The 20,708-nt window shown below is 41.6% G+C and overlaps 1 protein-coding gene across 1 annotated transcript in view; it reads left to right on the top strand.

Moving 5' to 3' along the window:
- The window catches only part of IFT122 (intraflagellar transport 122), a 71,558-nt gene extending 52,128 nt beyond the window's left edge, over window positions 1-19,430 (top strand). The window contains exons 18-29 of the mRNA XM_044451467.1: window positions 630-796; window positions 2,136-2,307; window positions 3,983-4,085; window positions 5,800-5,940; window positions 8,070-8,167; window positions 8,494-8,594; window positions 9,718-9,883; window positions 13,154-13,265; window positions 13,749-13,877; window positions 14,588-14,667; window positions 16,132-16,296; window positions 18,883-19,430. Coding sequence (XP_044307402.1) covers window positions 630-796; window positions 2,136-2,307; window positions 3,983-4,085; window positions 5,800-5,940; window positions 8,070-8,167; window positions 8,494-8,594; window positions 9,718-9,883; window positions 13,154-13,265; window positions 13,749-13,877; window positions 14,588-14,667; window positions 16,132-16,296; window positions 18,883-18,969 — 1,521 coding nt within the window. The 3' untranslated portion in view covers window positions 18,970-19,430. The remainder of the gene's footprint in view (window positions 1-629; window positions 797-2,135; window positions 2,308-3,982; window positions 4,086-5,799; window positions 5,941-8,069; window positions 8,168-8,493; window positions 8,595-9,717; window positions 9,884-13,153; window positions 13,266-13,748; window positions 13,878-14,587; window positions 14,668-16,131; window positions 16,297-18,882) is intronic.
- The last annotated feature ends 1,278 nt before the right edge of the window (window positions 19,431-20,708 follow it).

The following is a 20,708-nucleotide window of genomic DNA, read 5'->3' as shown; positions in this document are numbered from 1 at the left end:
TCAGTCACAGCCCTTGGAGGAGGGATCTTCCCCATCAGAGCCCAGCACTTTGATCTGTTAAAGTGCACACAGATGGACATCAGTAACATGCTGCATTGTATTTCATCAAGTGGGCTGATTATGACTTTCCAGTCTCTCATGTGTGCTAATCCTTTCCTGAAACCATTTTGTACAAGCCAATTATTCTATTTTGTGTGCAGCTTGGTTTTTATCAGATTTCGTGATTAACTCCATGAGTTTACATTATGAGACTGAGCCCTTTAAAGAAAACTGTCACCTGTCTTTTAACTTTATTTATACAAGTCATTTTTGGCAAGCCCCCGAAAGCAAGCAAAACCTGGCGTTTAGCTGGGTCTCCCTCCATTGGGCCTTTCTGCAGATAACTTGTCTTCTCTGTGTTAGCTTGTGAGCAGGTTTTGTGGTTGTGCGTACTGCAATGCAAGTCATGCTTAATTCTAATCAATTGATTTAGTAAATCATGTTTTTGTTGATTGTTCTTAGAAGAGTATAAACTCCAAGAATACATTGAAACATGAGTTGGTAGGGAAATGTGTATTTGGATTTGGCAGTTGGCACAAGGAAGACTTCAAGGCACTCAGTCAAAAATACCATCTCTTGCACTTCCTCAGGAATTCCTTGGCTCTGGAGACCCCAAAGATACAAAGATGCTCATCACAAAGCATGCGGATTGGGCTAAGAACATCAATGAACCAAAAGCAGCTGTGGAGATGTACCTTACTGCGGGCGAGCACATGAAGGCCATAGAAATCAGTGGAGATCAGGGCTGGGTTGATGTGTACGTCTTGTCTGTCATTCAGAGAAATTGGTTACCATATTTTTAACAGTAATGTTGTTTAGTATGCTTTGAACAGATTTTGCTGGCTGTTTTACTCTGTGGATTATTCATATGAAAAAACTTTTTAGGTAGATAAAAATGGGAATACAGAGTCTTATGGTCTATACTTAGTGAGAGAATTTGAGAGCCCCAATTGTACTAGGTGCTGCATAAATACGTAGCAGAAGACATTTGTGGATCATAGCCCCTGTATGCTCATGTGATTTAAATGTTCAGCTCTTCACTTTTCAGGCTGCTTTATGAGAAATCAAGATACAAATAAATGAGCACAAGATTGTGCCCCGAGTGGTTTATAGGGTATTAAATGAATAGAACCATTGAAAGGAAAGGAAAGTGTGATGCTTGGCAATTATACTCTTCAAGGTCAGGTATGATTATTTTATCTTAAGTTTGAGTCGCTCAATGAGTGGGAGGTCTCCTAGTTCAAACATCACCGATAGCCGTGATTTAAACAAACCCTGGATAGCTGTGAACAAGCAGGACCAGGCATGCTGACTCATGGCCGTTTCTCGTGAATTGCTGGTGTAAACAACTCAGGAATGCTCCATTCCCAGGTGATTTTTGTCTGATATCTGAATCTGGAATTGTGGCTTAGTACAGAATGAACAGCCCACATTTATAACTCTGTCCCTGGGTTGTTTAGGTCAGCAGGGGCAGGCAGGTAGGAATTAGTTCACTAGCTGGCATGTTCTTCATTCAGAGCAACCACAGTTTAGCAAACCATGGGTTGCTGTGTAAAGTGAACTGGGCCACCCATTTGGCCTCAGAATCTTGAAAACGTATTTATGCAGGTGAAGCTGCTTTTCCATATTAATATTCCTAGGCTTTCAGTGAGATTCCAGTGAGCGAATTAAGAGAGCTCAGAGTCTCCATTAAGCCTGCAGGCTGTGGAGGAATGCTTTTGGTGACCTCACTCTGAACTTCCCAAAGGCCACTGTGGTGGGAGGGAGAGAGAGGCCTTTGCTCTGATTCAACACAGCTCTTCTTGTGCTCTTATGAGTTTATCTAGAAAGGCTTTGCCATGTATTCTAGTACCTGCATTTATTTGTGCAGATATTTTGCTTGCAGGTGTCCTCCAGCAGTCCTTTCTGATGAACAGGCAGATTTGTTCTTTGTCTAGCGGCAAAGGACTGGTGGAATACAAAGGTGAACAATGGTGCCTGGTTGCATGCCTGGATTGATTGTCAGCCCTTTGTGTAGGGTTTTTAAAGAGGCAGCAAGAATTAAGTGGTATGGCTACTTGTGGAGCTAGTTTTTGTGTATATTTTTAAATGCTTAGATTGATTGATATTGCTCGGAAGCTGGATAAAGCTGAGCGTGAGCCTTTGACAAAGTGTGCCTACTATTTCAAGAAGTTATTCAACCATGGCTACGCTGCAGAAACCTACATGAAGATTGGTGATTTGAAGGCCTTGATACAGCTCCATGTGGAAACCCAGCAATGGGATGAGGTAAGTGCAGCTCCCCGCAAGAGAATGATTATTCCCTCAGGGACTTTGGAGAAATTTCTCAGGGTGCAAGACTTCATTGCGTAAACTTACTGCAAGGAAGTGGCTAACAGGTGTACATGCTCTTTCTTTTACCATTCTCCATGCCCCCTTCTCACCATTCTGGCCTTGAGGTTTTTCTGGATGTTTGAGCTTCCTGGGAGGACCCATGCAGCACATAGCCAGGACTTCCTCCCGTGGGGCATTCCAGCACTGTTGTGAGAAGGCGGAGAGGCATTTTTGGTTTTGCTCCATTATTACTATTAAAACATTTTTAACAAGAACCCCTCACTCATCTTTCATGTGCTTATCAGGCAAGAGCACTAGGAAGCCCCGTGAGAGGAAGACCTGGCCAAGTCCAAGTCCTCTAGGAGGCTTTCCAAGAAGCAGGTAGGGCTTCAGCACAACACTGAGGCCTCTTTCTTGGGTGGAAATGTTTGCTGTTCATAAGCACTGGCACTCAGAGAATGAATTCCCTGCTACCATATAGGATAGCACAATTAAGAGCAACTTCGCTACTTGTTTTTGAAAATAAATCAGCAGTTGCATGGAAGCACACCATCCAAGGAATCAGTTAATTACACTCTGAGCTATGCAACCACCATGCTGAGTTGTGATAGGATCATGTCAGACACTACGGGGCCTATTTTGTAACAAGTAAAGAACTTATAGGGAAAGAGAATGGTTGATGAGAGGTTCCATTCAACTTAACATGAATTGCCATCACTCATTTGCTCATTCAGTCTATTTGTAATAATAAAGGCAGTCCAAAGCAGCTAACAAAAGTCCAAAGCAGCAAAATCAAATCCAGTAATTTTAAAGGGCAAGTACTGTGAAAAATTAACTGACAGTACAAATGCTACATTTATACATACATTTATTCATAAGTGCGAGTTCAGTTAATTCATAAATGATAGCTCAATAAACCATAAGGGGATAATAAAGTACCTGTCATACTTTTAGTCAAAAGTATATACACATATCGCTACTCCATGTGCAGACATGCCATTAGAGGAGAGAAGACCACCTTAGAGCTCGGAGAAGTTAAGAATTTCAGAGTCAGTCTTAGAAGCTTTGTTTTGTATTGTATTTTCATCTCTATTTTATTAGTATTGTATTTTTTAATTGTTGTAATTAGTTTTTTTATTGTGGTTTTATCTTATGATTGTGAGCCGCCCAGAGGTGCTGTGGCACAATAGGCAGCATGCAAGCATTTTCAACCAATCAACCAACCGCCTCCTCCTATTTGGTTTGATTTGATTTGATTTGGTTTCATGCAATCTGAGGGAAACTGTACCATCCAATATAGGCATGTTTATTCAGAAGTAAGTCCCACTGTATTCAGTGGGTCTTATACTTAGATAAGTATAGAGAGGATTGCAGCATCAGTTTTAGCTTGACTGGGGAAAGGTAACTTACTGAAATGTTTCTGTTGCTGATAATTTCTGTATGTTGACCAAGGTACCAGTTCTCGGATGTACTTTGAACTGGGTCTGAAGCACCAAACTAAGACATTTTATTTCCTTATTTGAGCATTTGCTGTAACAAATACTTCCCTAGATTTATTTGTGATTTTGAAAATGATAATATTCAGCTGCATTTTACAGTATGTTATGATTGAACTTATCCTGTATTTCAGGCCTTTGCTTTGTGCAAAAAACACCCTGATTTTAAGGATGACGTCTATGTTCCATATGCTCAGTGGCTGGCAGAAAATGATAGATTTGAAGAGGCCCAAAAAGGTAGGGTTGTTGTCATTTTACTAAAATAGCAATAGTACCCAGAATGCACCTGTCAATTCCAGTGAATAAAAGTGGGGGCACTGTTTATTTGGAAGTGATGCTAACTTTTGCATGAAAAGCATGGGAAGAATCCAAATGGAGCTTCCCAATATATTTTATTTTCACATAAGTTTTTGTTTTATCTTGCCAAGAGAGCTCCTAGCTGAAAACAAATTTAATAAAAAGAGCAAACATCAAAAAGCTTGGATTCATCTGGTCATCTAGGACCAGTTTGCACCATCTCTGCAGTCCATCCTGCCTTATTAATGGACCATGGTTTTTGTGAGAGTGGTTTAACTCTCAGACAACCCACCATCCAGGTTCAAATGATGTGACAAAACATAGCCACCTCCTGCTGAGGCTGAATATTCAAAATGGCCACCAGTACATGCCACACCCCCTGTGATTTAAATAAACCATAGTGGGTTGTGGTGCTTGTGCACACCCAGCCCCAGTGCTGCTGGTCACCACTGACCCATGGCAACAGTCCTTGATTGTAGTCTGACAGAGCACTCATTTCTGAAGTAATTAGAAAGACTGGAGTACCAGAATTTGCAGGTACATTAATATTTGCAACTGAACTCACATTTACCATGAGAATGCATTACCATATCAATGGAAACTTGAGAATAGCTTCCCTAACAGCATATTCATGAACCAAGTGCCAAAATCCTAGAGTATCTAGTTTATACAGGAGCAATCTCTGTGAAATAATTTTCACAAGTATTTCTATAATGTTGAGTTACACATTTCTGAATGAAGTTGCAGTTTACCAGCAAACATGGGAACAGCCACTTTAATGGGAAACATAGAATGTGAATCCACACTTAAGCTCATAAAATTACCTGTATTTGGCTTCTATAAAGCACATATGCATTGGGTAGAGTTTAAATTGCCGCGAGCAACTCTTTGTATTCAAAGCTGATCTGCACTTTACAGTTTGAACTACAGTACATGTATTTGAGGTTAAATGACCAATGTACATATGGTATTGTTGATCTGGAACTGTGTGCATATCAGATAGCTTACTCAGCAGTGAACAATAAGAAGCATTTGGGAAAAAATAAGGGCCATGCTTTCCCATTTATTGAAGGAAACTTGGCCACATAAACATGCATTTGCGCTTCCCCAGTTACCAGTGGTACTTGTATAGTTTGCGATTTGAATTTGAACTTGTACTGAGTTCAGAAACGAAAGTGTGAATTAAGTTTGTGTAAGGACTTTTTCGAGCATTGTTACTTTGCAGCATTCAGGACACAATTTGATTTGTCACCTAACCAGACAACTATCCAGATAGGGTTTTCTTCACTTCTGCTTCTTGTTCTTCAGTGCATTACATTTGGTCCTGCTGATGCACAGACTGGATTTGTTTCAATGGACTTTGTCAGGATTCATGCACAAGCAACCTTGATATAAAGGGAGGTTGTACAATTGTAGTGCTTGGAGGATTGTGTCCCAAGAGCATTTAAGAATCTTGAGATACCTCAAGAGCCACAACGTACCTTTTTCATATATCCACTGCTACATTAATTTCCCCATGAACATGTAGAAAAATATGGGGATCTAATCCCTTTCATCTGTTCCTTTGTTTACTTGTTGGATCTGTTCTTAATTTTAATCAAGTTAATTAGTTTAATCACTCTGTAAATCTTCTTTATTTTGGCCCCCTTCACAGCATTCCACAAGGCTGGCAGACAGACTGAAGCTGTAAAAGTGTTGGAACAATTAACTCACAATGCTGTGGTAGAAAGCCGATTCAATGATGCAGGATATTATTACTGGATGCTGTCCATGCAGTGTTTAGATATTGCTCATGGTAAGCAAATACAAGCAAGTTTACATATTATCTACTCGGGCATGAAGGCAAAGCATCTTACAAACTCCGATGACTTAACTGAACACTCTTTGTTAATTCCCTAGGTTTGTTCTGTTTATGTTGAATGTATTTATAATCTTACCTTTTCATGTGTGGTTAGAACAAGCACAAACCTCATTCTTAACTTAAGACCAGGCTGCATTTTCACATTTTCTGTTGGGCTAAACACCAGGGGAACTCACTAGGGGAGCCCCAGCCTCAGTAAATGACGAGAATGGGGCTGGTCATGTCCATTTTCCACCCATTCATTTAAATCAGGAGTGTGTGGCTTACGGCTTTCCGGAGGTGCTGGCCTACAACTCACATCAGCCCTAGTCACTATAGACACTGGTGAGGGAATTATGGACCAAAACCTCTTGAGGACCACAGTTTTAAATGTAAAACGCTTTTTTGCATTCCTTTTCTCTTTGGTGGTCTTGGTTCTTCTTCATGATCTCCATGCATTGCACACATGGGCTGTGGAGCCTGTTGTGGGAAAGATTGAGCAGCTGAGTATTAGTTCAGGCAGGTGCCCCTCCTTTTCCTGTTCCCTGCATCCATGGGGAGGGGCTCCTGCCTGAACTAATACTCAGCTGCTGAATCTTTCCCACAACAGGCTCTGCACAAGCACAGAGCCCATTTGTGTGACTGTACAAATGACCACTCGAAGAACAACAGTTGCAGGTAAGCAACCTGATTTTTCTTGGAATTCCTTCTTTGGAGGCATTAAATCATGCAGCCTTGTTGCTTCTTTTTCCTTCCATATATTGTCCATTCCAACACCACTGGTACAGAATGTGGGGATAAGTATCTTTGTTTTGTTTTCTTTCTTTTGGGTTGGGGGGGTCAAATTTATTTTGTTATTTAGCAAGGTTGAGAAGTTCTGCCATACCTCATTCATCAGCAAGCAACTGAATGGGTAGCAAGAAGCCAGCGTTTGGAGGTTCTAGTCTTTAGATGCTCAAGGTGTTTATGAGGAGAAGAATTACCATTCATTCATTGGACTATGGCATTTTGTTTGTTCTAACAAGAATGGCATGGCTCCAAGGCCCTACTGTACATGCTCCAAAGCTGGGGGAGCGAGTGGGAGCTGTTGCTGGAAAGGTTCTGAATCTAAATGCCCTGAGTCACCATCACTGGAGATGTGAGCGGGAAAGGTCTAAGATTTTTTCTTGCTTGTTTATACTATCTTGTGTTTGGGGGAACTTATGCTATACAACTGTGCTGATGAGAATCACAGTCCTAAATTCCAGTCCTAAACATGTTCATTGAAGAACAGATCATACTTAGGATTGCCAAATACGCTTAGGATTGTCACCTCTGTATGCAAAGTAATGTATAGTTCTTTATTCAATTAAAGTAGGCAGTGGCAGATACTAGTTCACAGAGTGTGGCTTGGGCCAGCAGAGAGTTGCTTGCTCAGTGCCAGTTCTTCTTTGCCTGAACTAAGAGTCAAAGCTCAGTTCAAATCTACTGTTTCCACCAATGTAAGAAGACATGGGCTGACTCAGCTCACTAAGGTGAACATTAAGACATAGGAAACATGTTTTACTATGTGACACAGTACAAACATCCCAGTACCTCAAAAATACTGTGCCCTGAACTAAACTTGCCACCTCTGCTGTGTACAGTTACCTGGGAGTAAACGCTACTGAACTCATTGGGATTGGTTTCCAAGTAAACATGCATAGCAGCAGGCTGTAAGCATGCAAATTATCCCAGAGTGCTTGTTCAGTTTAAGCGTAGGCATGGAAAATGTTATTCCCTTTGCTTACAATGTCTGCAGATGGAGTTTCCAGAAATGGAAGACAAATGTAGGCTCCACTGTTAGCCGTCGCCCCTGACTATGTTAAAACTATGCATTATAGCCATTTGTCTTCTTAATTTTCCTGCTTTGAAAGTATCAAATTGCCTATGAAGCTCATCAAACTGCATGCACTATTTTGAGGCACACTTGTTCAGCAGATCTAATCTCGCAGGAGTGTTAATGCAGTAACCAGGATGGTCTGTGTGCTTTCTTGAGTAAGTCTCTCACAGTTGGTTGGCATCCGATCAGAGGCTTTTGACTGATACTGCATTTCCTCCCTCAGACAATGAGGAGCAGAAGACTGAAATGTTACAGAAGTTTCACCACTTCCAGCATTTGGCAGAACTTTATCATGCCTATCACTTCATCCACAAATGCACTGTAAGATAATTGCATGGAGTTTCACAGTTAGTTCACTCTTTGTCCTTTAAGCCATTCAAATTAACTGATGTAATGCATTTTTTAAGCGTATTGTGTTTTAGGCATATGCGCTCATGAAGAGGCTGGTATAGGATTGTCCCCTGAACAGCTTATCTTCATGGCCTCTCTGTTTAGAGTTATGAATAGATTAGATGTATTCCTCTTGGACTGCTCCGGTGTTGTTGCTTTCTGAATAAAGGAGACAGTGTCAAGCAAGATAGAAATCAGCTAATGCTTAATTCTGTGCATTTCTTGTTAGTGTAACCTTTTAATCTTTGAAACTGCAGGAAGAACCCTTCAATCAGTATTTGCCTGAAACACTCTTCAGTGTGTCTAGGTTTTTACTTCATAGCCTTACCAAGGAAACTCCTTTGGGAATTTCTAAAGTGTATCCTTTGAAAGTCAAATGCCAGATCAGAGAGCTGTCTGGTGAGCCAAATGAAAGACACACTGGCATGGGCTGCATACTGGCATGCTGTAAGAATCTCTGTGGAGAAACAAGATTCCAGTGGAATTTGTTGTGTGGCTACTCTGTCTGTACAGTGTTGTTAGCCTTCAAACCTTTTAAACTTGGAATGATGGAGCAGCTCAGGAGAGGTCCCCAAACCATGCAGGCATGTAGCTTAAACAGTCTTCTTTCGCTCAGCTAGAATGCACTGGTCATCAGAATATCAAGGAACATGGGCTCTGAGCTAGAACACAGCAAAATTGCTACCACAAGGGTCTCGGTCAGCTTTGTCACCGCATTTTGACTGTTACGTCTTCCATGTGGAATCTCCTAACCTGGAGTTCAGTTCAGTTCAAATATGCCAGAGCCAGTCAAGCTACCTGGATGTACATCAGCAGCTATAATGGGCGGTCCATATTCTAAAGCAGCAGCGTTTCTTGGGTGCTGAGAGGTGCCCCTGTTACTTGGTTCCATGATGCTGGGTGGAAGTCTAATTAATACTTAGTGAAAGCATTCAGATGAAAATGTATTAAGCTAAACTGATTTGATACCTAACAGATTTGGCCTCTCGGGGGCTGGCTGGTTGTTGGTGAAGTAAGAGCAAGCACATTTGTTTTTTATAGTGCTTTACAGTATGTATACAGGAAGCAGGCTGTGCTGATGCTTATTTGCTTGCTTCCTTTTGCATGTAACATTTTGTGCAGCAGGACAGAGGTATTTTGAAGGACATAAGTTATCTGAAAAAGGCAATCTTTATGTTACTCCTTCCCTGTACAAATATCACTGTTTTCTGGCAGAAAATAAAGAGCCCTTAGTATTGATGGGATTTCTCTCTCTCCTTCTACTGCCCTCTTGAAATGCCACTCCTTTCAGCAGCATCCTGGCAGTTGTTTCATACTTTGTTTATGTAAACAGACTTATGTAAGCAGACTTTTCCACCAGAGGCCTCTTACAAGCACTGGCATTGCTTGTGCTTCAGTGCGCATAGCTTCTCTGATTGAAAGCAATGATGTGGTTTTTCCTGCTTGCCATATGTACGTTTTGTTCCTTAATTTAATTACAGCAATACATTATTTGCCCTGGCAAAGCAGAGCAAAGCTCTGGGTGCCTATAAATTGGCTCGTCACGCTTATGACAAGTTGCAGGGGCTGCAGATCCCAGCAAGATTTCAGAAATCAATTGAGCTGGGAAGCCTGACAATCCGATCCAAGCCTTTTCAGGACAGTGAAGTAAGCTTCTGTTTGTATTCCTCCCATCCTTGAATGCTGGACATGATGCAAGAGTCTGTGCTGGCATGTGTGCAAGACCTGAGAGGCATTGTGAGCAAATAACAATGTTTCTGCAAAAATGCGTTACTTCACCTTTAATTGCCAAGTGAAAATTGGCATCCTGCATTTTCAGATGCCTGTCTAATCTCTGCCTGCTGCAATGGCTATTCCCAGCACTCAGGCAAGCTTCTCCATACTACTCTCAAGTGTTCTGTATGCCTGTACTTGCAAAGGTATTCACTTGTGCCTTGCATCTCTCTGGGTGACAATGACTTATATTTGCGCCTGCTCCATTGGCTCCACCTTTTCCAGAACTTGGGAATCATTACTGTTTGTAAATCATGTTTTTAAAAACTTGCCTTCCTCATTTTGCTGGTTGACCAACCCTTACCAGTTGTATAAAATTCTATCTAAAGGGGTGTGCAAATCAAAGTAAATTGTATGGTGCAAATGCTTAACCTTAAATGAACAGGAAAAATGCACTCCATCTGGCCACCTGAAATAATATAAACACAATAAGGCCCTGGAGAATCATATAGCTGCCTGAAGTAATTGTGCAATTTAAAAGAACACCAAGTGAATGAATCAGAGGTCCTATGTTTCATCAAGCCTCTGAGCCAAAAAATCTGCTTCAGTAACCTTTGTTCACATCATTTTGGCAATGAGATTTGTTGCATAGGATTCATCTAATGCTGCAGCAATTGAAAATAGAATATGTAATGACTCAAGCAGCCATACTCTGGAAGAATATTTATGTAGCTTTATAGGCCCCAATTTCACTGTTTTATGTTTGGCTGTATGCTGATGCAATTCCATTGATACATGACCCTCCATATGCTGGCCTACAACTTCCTTCGACCCCAGCATGCAATTTCCATCAACCCCAGCATGACAAAAGGTCAAAGTTTTCTTTATTATATTTATATCTGCCTTTCGGCCTACAAGGAACCTGAGGCAGATTCCATAATCCTCTTCCTCCTCTCCATTTTATCCTGATGATGGGAGTTGTAATCCAGTGGCATATGTAGGGCCACAGCTTCCAAATCCCTGGTGTAAAAGAATATATAATAAGGATTCCTGTTCTGGGTCAGAAGCAACGGCCCAGGATGTGGCTCAGTGGTGGAGCACATCTTTGCATGCAGAAAGTTCCAAGTTCAGTCCCAAATTCAGTCTTCAGGTGTTGCAGGAAAGTGTCAAGCCTGCAATTCTGGAAAGCTGCTTTCACTCAGTGTCAACAGTATTGTACCAGATGAACCAATGGAAGGCCTTGGTGGGCAGGTCCTAAGAGCACAATAAGCTAGACTGTTGCAGTCTGGCATGGAAGTCACCTTGCCTACCGTGCAACCAGCTGACAGCTGCCTCCTCCACCTCTCCCCTGGACTTCCTGCAGATATACCATGGGACACCATGGGAACACGGAGGTTCCCCCTTTCTCCTGTGCTGTTTGTTCATGAGCTCAGGGAGTGGAGAAGCAGGGATCCTGGGCAGCCCTCACTCTCATCTCATGCGCTGCCATCAGAGCTGTTGCCACTCTTGGCAGAGGCAACTTGCTCCTGAAATCAGCAGCAGTGCTGTCTCACTTCACCTGCAGGGGAAGTGGAGCTGAACCTCTGCCCAGCTTGATCCTCAGGCAGCTTGAATACCACAGCGCCCCATGCCCCTGCCGCAGTCTAGCACTGCAATGCTTGGCGGTGGCACCAGAGAGAGGATCCTGTCCATGCTGTGCTCAGCCTACTGGAGAGAAGGCCAGGCAGAGGGCCTTCCCTCACCTGGCAGGAAGAGTAGAACTGCTTGCCACTGTGGCTCAGTTCCCTGCCAGCCCCACTGGTTGCAGCTCCCTCCGTCCTGCACCCCCTTCCCCCAGCTGTGGTGACTCAGGGCAGGAGGAAGGCTTCTGACAGCTGGCCCTTCGTGCCGCTTGCACACTCGGGGTGCGGCTGTCAGCACTGCTTGCCACGCTTGTCAAGCAGCTCTCCAGTGCTCTGACTTACCTCTGGATTTGTTGTTTCACCTGAGTTCACATGGCATGGCAAACTCAGGGGTGGTTACAAAACCTACAACAAGCCATGGCCTGTCCTAGTGATTTATAAGCCCAGAAGCCACCTTGAATAAACCTTGGCAGGTTCATAAGCTAAGGGAGTTTGTTGTGTAAATTCAAGCAGTATAAGATAGTTTCCTTTGCTCATCTTGTGATCCATTTAGTTAAGAATTCTGCCTAGCAACCTTGGTCATCCAGCTCACATGTATGCAGTCTTTTAAAATTGAAGATAGCTAATACTCATGGGCTTATCTATATCCCTTGCATATTCACTTAAGCCCTTGTGGCTGGTTGCCATCACATTGTGGAGCAGTTAACTCTATAGTTCACTGATATTTTGTGTAGGAAAGTCCTTTTTCTCCTTTCATGTTTCATATGTTGTGGGAGACAAAATGAACATTTTTACTCTATTGATTCTCTTCATACTAGTTTTTATACTTCTGTTAAAACTCTGGCTCGTTTTCCCTGCCCACCAAAAAGTCTCCTCTACACGTAAATTGAAGCTAAGGCAAACTTGGCATAAAAAGCTTGGATCTGCACTGTTACAAAGATGAACTCCCCTACTATGTTCCATCATAAATTACTATTATCTACCAAGAAGCTCTCAAAATGGTACTTTTAATACAGAAAATGAAATGTGAAATAACAGATGTATGGCCTTATGGGTAGCTGCTATCTTGTGCTGGAAGTCTCTCCTCCTTGAGATCCCCCAGAGCCCAAGACTTGGCATGTCTTACTGACTCCATGTAGGATATTCTTGAGTAAGGATCCTGCTTATAAGGTTTAAGGGGACAGAGGGGTGTGTGTGTGTGTGTGTGTGTGTGTGTGTGTGTGTGTGTGTGTTAGCATAAATCAGTGGATACTTATTTAATCTGGAGGTTTTTAAAGATGATGAGTTAAACATACCAATGAATATATCCTATAACTGCAGAGATGACTACAGATTCCGTGGCTGGAATCCAATGTGTACTTTCATTTGCCTTCACTTTTTTATTTTCTCCTTCTGATGGCACGTTCTTGAGTTGCATTGAGAGGCTGTGTTGGAAGGCCCCTTTGACATTTCTGGGGTAGATTTCTTGGGATATGAGCATGAGAGGCACCGGGGAAAGTGTCCTCAGAATGGCTGCTCTTTCCATGATGTTCAGGTTGTCTTGGCTTGTCTGTAGTGACCTTGGCTTTGTGATTCTTTGCAGGAGCTGGTGCCCTTGTGCTACAGGTGTTCCACCCACAACCCTTTGCTGAATAACCTGGGGAATGTCTGCATTAATTGCAGACAACCCTTTGTCTTTGCTGCTTCATCTTACGGTGTGTTGGAATATTGTGGATAAATTGTATCTGACATCTGTAGAATCCACATGTGCTGACATCCTCCTTTGTTAAAAGATAAGCTAACAGTTTGTTACCCGACTGCTCCTGCCTTCCTAATTAGCTCTGATTATGAGACATTAATCAGCTGTATTTTTCAGTGTGATCATATTCTAACAAGGTTAAGTAGCTCCCGCATTCCTTTCAGAATTGCTAACCCCCTGTAATCCCTTCCCTCCACAAAAATCTTGACTTGCTTTTGGTGCTGTACGGAGTGGTCAGGATACTGTGGGGGAAATCAGAATTGTGGCTTTTTCTTTCCAATGTACTGTTGTTTAGGTGAGCTTGTGGAGTATTTATAAAGCCCTTTACTAATGGAAACTTGATTTGATTGTTAAGACTGTTTATATGGGACAGTGTTTATTATACTTTAGTAGATATGCTGATAGATCACTGACTTCTTTTTGGCTTGCATCTTTCCAGATGTCTTACATTTGGTTGAGTTCTATTTAGAGGAAGGAATCACTGATGAAGAAGCTGTTGCTCTGATTGATCTGGAAGTACCAAGATTAAATCAAAGAGACCATAAATGGCAAGAGCAGATGAGTGACAGTATCCTTTTACTCCTGGCAGTTGATGAGGAAAACAGATCGCTGTGACAAATAGATCATAACACTATACAGATCCTAATATATTTTAAACCTCTTTTTGGAAAAAACACACCAAAAATTACAGCTAAAAATATTGCTTGCTTAAATCTCCATCCTCTAGCCAAGGAACACCAGATTGGACTTACTCTGAAATCCGTCATTGTAGATAACATTGCCAGTTCTTGTCATTTTTACAGGGAAAGTGCTCCATTCACTGTTGGAGTCTTGTATGGTTGGCTGCAGTATAAAGGCATGAAGCTGAAGAGGGCAAGATCTATTTTTGAGGCAGAGGCAATGTGGATCTGAATACAGAAGAAAACTGGGGATGGAAAGAATTAATACTACACTTTGAAGGAATGGAGAAAGGATAGGAGTTAGCCGTATTAAGGTTCCTTGTCCAGTGGGCTATTTCATAGCATGCAGATCTCTAATATCTAGAATTTTCTGGTCTTCAGCAAGCTGAAGCAAGCTTTCCTAACTGGATAAATATTTATGCAGGTTTATTTTATCATGATCTATGAACTCCTAAAATAATATGTATGTCATTTTTTACCATCATTCATGGAGACAGTAGAAACCAGCACTGGGATATCATAAAGGTTCTTTGCCTTTGTAGTCTGAGCAGTGGTATAATTTGTGCAGTCATGTTTCATTCCTAACAAACATTCCTAGGTGTGCAGACCATGAGTCTTCTTTATAGAGCAGATGAGATTGAAGAGGACGACCCATTTACAGCAAAGCTGAGTTTTGAGGTCAGAAGCACTTTCTTGTGTTTCCTAAATCTCTTCAACTGGTTGTTTTTGGTGTGTGCTGCTAATGAGTTGCAGAGAGGGCACATCTAGGGAGCTCCTACCAGCAAATACTCTCTTCATTATGCCTTACTTCCATCCCATCAATAAATATTTCATCATTTCCTACACACCTCCCCCCTCCCCGCCTTACTTTACAAAATATAACCTTGCTTCAACTTGTCTGGCTCTCTTATTTCTCAGTCTCCTGGTACTATTAGTGGAACATAAGCCCCAGTAATAGATTTCGTATTTGATAGGAGGTTTGACTGACTTATAATAGCCATGTAGAAGAAATTTACAGGAAGAACTCTACAATTCATGAAAATGAAAGATGTTAACATTCAATATGTCTCTGCCCATTTTCATCAGAGTGCTTTAAAAATAATGGCTTGTTTGTCTTTTAAAAATGTCTACCCTAATTTCTTTGCTAAAATTCAAAGCAGCTTTTAATTTGAACATCAGGGAAGAACTGAAGAGGCAACTGGATACCCTGTAGGCAAATGTCTGCTAGTACATGTTAGACAAATAAGGGTGGCTTGAGAAGTGAGATGTCATCTAAGGGTGAAATAGGACAGGAAGAAACTTTTTCCTGTAAAATAATTTGAAATCCTGTGTGGGTTTTCCAAGGAAGCTGGATGTTTAAGAGGAAGAAGACTGAGTGGAAAGGAATTAAAGAAATTCATTAGGATTATATGGAGCAAGTCCCTCCGTAGCCCTGGCATGCATGATCTTTTAAGGTTCTAGAAGATTAGCAGCAAGAGTCACAAAGCACCAAAGTCCTCATGTGAGAATGTAGGACAGCAACCTTCAAAGTGATGGTTAGTTGGTGAGCAGTCAGGGTTTTGCAAAGGGATAAGAGAGCAGCCTTTAAAAATGCAGCCACAGCAGAGCAGTGACTGAATGGCATTGTGTTGCATACAGATTTTGGCTGCCTAAATGCATCAAAAGATTTTGTACTACCTTTGGGGCTCCATGTATTTCCCCTGGCAGCACCAAAGGAATGGCTTCTGAATGGCAATAGCACATTTTCCTACCAGTAAAATATCAATAATTTTGTTGCTGTTCTTGTTGCCATAACTCTTAAAAATTATGGGATAGTAAATCCACGGGGGGCATTCCAACCACTGACTTTTTGTTGACCTTGATGATGAAACTGCTTGGTTCTAGTTTGGGAAACTTCTAGGCTAAGGAGGAAACCAGTGCTTTCCAGTTCTTCAGTGCAGCAGGACAATTGCAAGCTCTCAGGGACGCAGACTCTTTCCAGGGCTGAATACAGAATGGAAGAAAAACTGGTAGCTCAGTGCAAATACAGCCTCTGTGTATGCTTAGAAAAAGATGAGCCTTGCATATTTGCTGAAAAGACCTCGTCTTCCTAACAGTCTGCCAAATTAACCTCTCCTTCAATCACGGTATCTGTCTCTACAGCAAGGGGGCTCAGAATTTGTTCCTGTAGTGGTGAACCGCGCAATTCTCAGGTCAATGAGCAGGAGAGATGTATTGGTGAAACGGTGGCCAAAGCCTCTGCGGTGGCAGTACTTCCGGTCCCTGCTCCCAGACAACCCCATCACAATGTGTCCCTTTTGCTTTCAGGTATGAACAACAATGGGGGAGCATCTGGGAAAAAAAATCGTTCCTTGAAAATAAACTGGGGATATTATTTTTAACCTGCTGCTGCTTAATCTCGACCTTACCCTTAGGGATAGAATTAATACATAAAAATAGAATAAACGCTATTTTGTTCGAAAGAGAGAGTGAGAGTGTTTGTGTCTGGGTCTGTATGACATGACAAGCAGCAATTGATTGTTATCCAAGCCCAGTTGTGGTGATTTAACCCTTCTGACTTATAGAGAACCATGATAAAAAAACAACAATCAGTTCTGGGGTAAGGACTTGGGTTGTCCCAACCCACAGGGCAGGGGGAAGGCCTTAGAAAAAGCAAGCCCAGAGGCACAGCTGCCAGCGACAGGCCTCCAGCTCCAGGGGGTAGGAACCAGAGAACAGGCGGATGGTGTTGCTGAATTCTTGGGTCAGGCCTGCTGAATAGATCACCGACTCCCAGCTCCAGCCTCAGTACTAGGAGGTTGGGCCATGGGCCTGGTGATTTACCAGGATGTGTTGTCATTATATGCAAACCTGCCCAGAGACTTGGCTGAAGCATAGTTATGTAGTTGCTATGGTTTGTTTTGGAGCTAATGAAGTAGCAGCCAGAGACAAGCGATGGTTTCTTGCAAGAGGAAGAAAGGCAAGGTATCAGTGTAGTGATGATGATGATGATGATGATGATGATGATGAGTGAAATGCCTTTGTTTGAGCTTTTCTTTCCTTTTCCCTGAATGAATTCAAGTAGTACATAGCTTAGCTTTTGCAGAAAAGAACTGCTTGCAGAAAGAGAATGCTTTGAATGAAGGGACATTGCCTGAGAATAAATGGAGGGAAGGGACAGAACAGGTAAAGAATGTTAAGAGAAAGCCCATCTCCAGTCACCTTAAGAGTATGTTTTCTTCAGCATGGCTTGCCAAGGAATGGAACCTTTCAAGGGAAAACTTTGCAAGATGCTTGAGAATCTTTAAGATAACTCAAGAGTTGCATTTCATTCCTGGGGATTAATAATTGTGATTAAAGGTACTACAAACCTGTCCCATTGTGCATCAGATGAACAGTTCATTTGATCATAGATTTCTTCAAGAGAGTTCATTGTGTTGGCCTGTTGGACAGACCATGGCCTGTCACCAAAGACCATGACATGGAGCAGTCCCGTTACTTTTCTTGGCAGAGCTGCAGTGTATGTAGCATAACAACAGAGTGATCCATGCACCACAGCAGTCACTGGAGTACAGCAGTTAAGAAATCTAATGCAACCTCGGGTTGTAGTAATGGAAACAGAGTGTCCAGAACATGGGAAGTAACAGTCCTCACTCTGTTCTGCATTACTCGGGCTGAGTTTGGAGTACTGTGACCAGAGAAGACCAACCAGGGTGGTGAGGGATGTGGAAACCAAATGCCGTGAGGAAATGTTGAAAGAGCTGGGTATGTTTAGCCTGGAGAAGAGACAGTTCAAGGGAGACATGATAACAGTTTTCAAATAAGTAAAAGGCTGCCACGCAGAAGATGGAACAGACGAGTGGAAATGGCAGGGAAGCAGATTTGAGCTAAACAAGGGGAGACCCTTTCTGACCATGAAAGCTGTTCAGCCCTGGAACAGATTGCCTTGGGAGATGGCAGGTTCTTCATCAGTAGATGTATTCTAGGTAAAGCCTGGGTGGTCATCTGGCAGAGATGCTGTAAGTTCACTCTGCAATGAAGAGCCTGCATTGAATGAGGGGTTAGTCTAGATGGCCTCTGAGGATACTTCCAATTCAGTGATTCTGTTCTATTATTTATTTTCTTGCTAAAGTAGGTTAACATTTGAAGGACAATTACTTTCTGTTGTGGGAATAATATCCCAGTCTGACTGAATACAAACTCTGTTCAATTAACATTAGCTAACAAATCTTAGTTCCTCAATTTCACACTATAGTCTCCCATTAAGGCATTTTTGCTAAAGTTTGGTGACTTTGAAGTCAGCAGAAGAGTGTCTTGGGACACTGAAATGTTCTCCCACTGGTTTTTGAATGTTGCCATTAATCTCAGTTCTGTGCCCACGTGTTTTCTTGCATAGAGACTGACAGAGGGCTGTTGCTCGCTGGTGATGACATATATTTAGGAAGGAGAATGTGAAGGTGAATGAGCTTCTGATGCTATAGCTGATGATATTTAGATCTTACGTTATAGATTACATAGAGGCAGGCCAGGATCTCCTTTCAATCATCCCAGAGTGCAGACACAGAATAATGAGCTCAGGTTATAGGGAGCCAGATTCCAGCTGAACACCAAGAACTTTTTGTTAGAGCAATATGACAGTGGCCTTATCTAAGGAGGTGGTTGGTTTTCTCACAGTGGAGGCATTCAAGATGCAGCTGGATAGCCATTTGAGAGGGATGGTTTAATGTGGAGTCCTGCATTGAACAGAGGTTTGGACCCAGTGGCCTTCTGGGCCTTTTCTAACTCTGCTATTGCATGATTCTACAGATGGTACTACACAGGGTCAAGATGGCCTTAGAGTAGCCCCATCCACCCGTTTCCCCCTTGCATTTTGATTTCTCGAGGCACACCTGAAATTGCAATCCTCATTTACAGATGTTTCATTCAGAAGATTATGAGCTCCTGGTGCTCCAGCATAACTGTTGCCCATACTGTCAGAGGAAGGCAGATGAAACCTGCTAATGAAGGAAACCAGAACTCAGGCATGGAGAAGCTCTGCTGCTGAATTTTGTTAAAAAAATGTTTTTAAGGTCCATTGGGTTTTCTTAACCATTTGTTTCGGGAGGGGAAAGTGTAAGAAAAGAAAATTATATATGAGAGATTCCTACTTCTCTAGATATATTTAACAACTGTAATTGCAGAACGTGTATGACTGCTGAATGCTTTTTATGTCTACAAATAGAAAAGAGGATCTATGCATCTATTTATATATTTTTTAAAAAAAAATGTACTAGAATGTATGCTTGACATTTTCATGAAAGCCTGTTAGTTTGTCACAGATTGAAGAGGAATGTTTCAAAGTGAGATTCTGCCTGAAGAAAAACTTGCTGGGTTTTCATCTGCTGCATTAATTCTGAATTGGCCCTTCAAAATTAGCATTTTATGACCATTTGCAATGAAATATATTTAAAATAAACTTTGTATTTTCTTTTGGGTATATGTCCTTGACCTCTGTTTCAACTGTTATTATGAAAAATGAGTTTTCCACAATTTCAACAAAATACCTTTAGTTATATAAAGGTTGCCACTTTTTCAAGGTTGAATTTAATTGAGAAATCTCTCCTGCTATTTAGAAGACTGTTACTGAAGTGTTAGAATATAATACAAAAAAGTATTCATGTGTGGAGGTATCAACATTGTTAGTGACCAGGTTTGCTGAGGAAACCAATTTATTTAGGATGGTCAAAACCATAAGGGAATGTGAGAAGCTCCAAAGGGATTTTCCCAACCTGGGAGAAAGGACATCAAAATGGCAATCTTTGATATTTGTGTAGTTCGATACATGCTGATAATTAGAAATGTATGATGCTACGACATTTAGACATCTCTGATTAGAAGCTAATAGTAAAGTTTCTCTATCTTAACCAGAAAGCTGAAATTCAATGGAGAAGTTGTTTACAGCACACCCTCATCAATTATTAAGTCTCAAGTGTGTATCTCTTCCTCAAAATTTGGAACACAAAGTTCCCAAATAATTAAGCTAATTAGTGACAAAAACATCAGGACACAAATGAGTAAAGTGTCCATTTGAGGATCTAAGTGCTGTGTACTTACTATTTATCTATTAACCCAGGCAATTTCAAACTTGTTTTCCTGTGCTCCCCACAGTTCCCCACAAAGATTTGTACAGCACAGCAAGTTTCCAGCTCCCAGTGGATTGAGCCCTGGATTAGAGTTCTCCCAGTGTGGGGTGGTGATATTGTTGTAAGCTATATATCAGTTGACAAAGAATTTGCATTCCTCAATCATTTCTGGTGCAGTTCCCACCAAGAAAATGTTCTAGTCTAGGGAAGAAAAAAAACTGAGAAGTACATGCCAACCCTGTGAGCTCATGTCAATGTGGTGGACCTTTCCCGCTTATATTCTAAAACATTAGTACCCTCCCCACAGAAGTTGTAACTGTGAAATCAGCAGGTTGCTTTGCTGTGAGATGCGACCCAGAAGACAACTGAATGCATTCCCTGTGGATTTGCTGGTTCCAGACCATATAAAAACTAATGCTGTAGTAAATTATTCTTCCCCGATGTCAAGTTCCTGGCAATAAAAGATGTGAATGTATGTATTATTTATCCTGCCTTTTGGTTACAGTAGTTGGCTTATCAACACAGTTACCTGATGCATCCAATAAAATTGACGCTAAAATACAGCAAAACTGAGAGCTAAAAAACGAAGCAACTGTAAAACAATCTGCAGTAGAATTC

This window comes from Varanus komodoensis, unplaced genomic scaffold (assembly GCF_004798865.1).
Source record: "Varanus komodoensis strain SLA01 unplaced genomic scaffold, ASM479886v1 scaffold6_2, whole genome shotgun sequence".
In the NCBI taxonomy this organism is placed as follows: Eukaryota; Metazoa; Chordata; class Lepidosauria; order Squamata; family Varanidae; genus Varanus; species Varanus komodoensis.
This window is presented reverse-complemented; position numbering and strand designations above follow the sequence as displayed.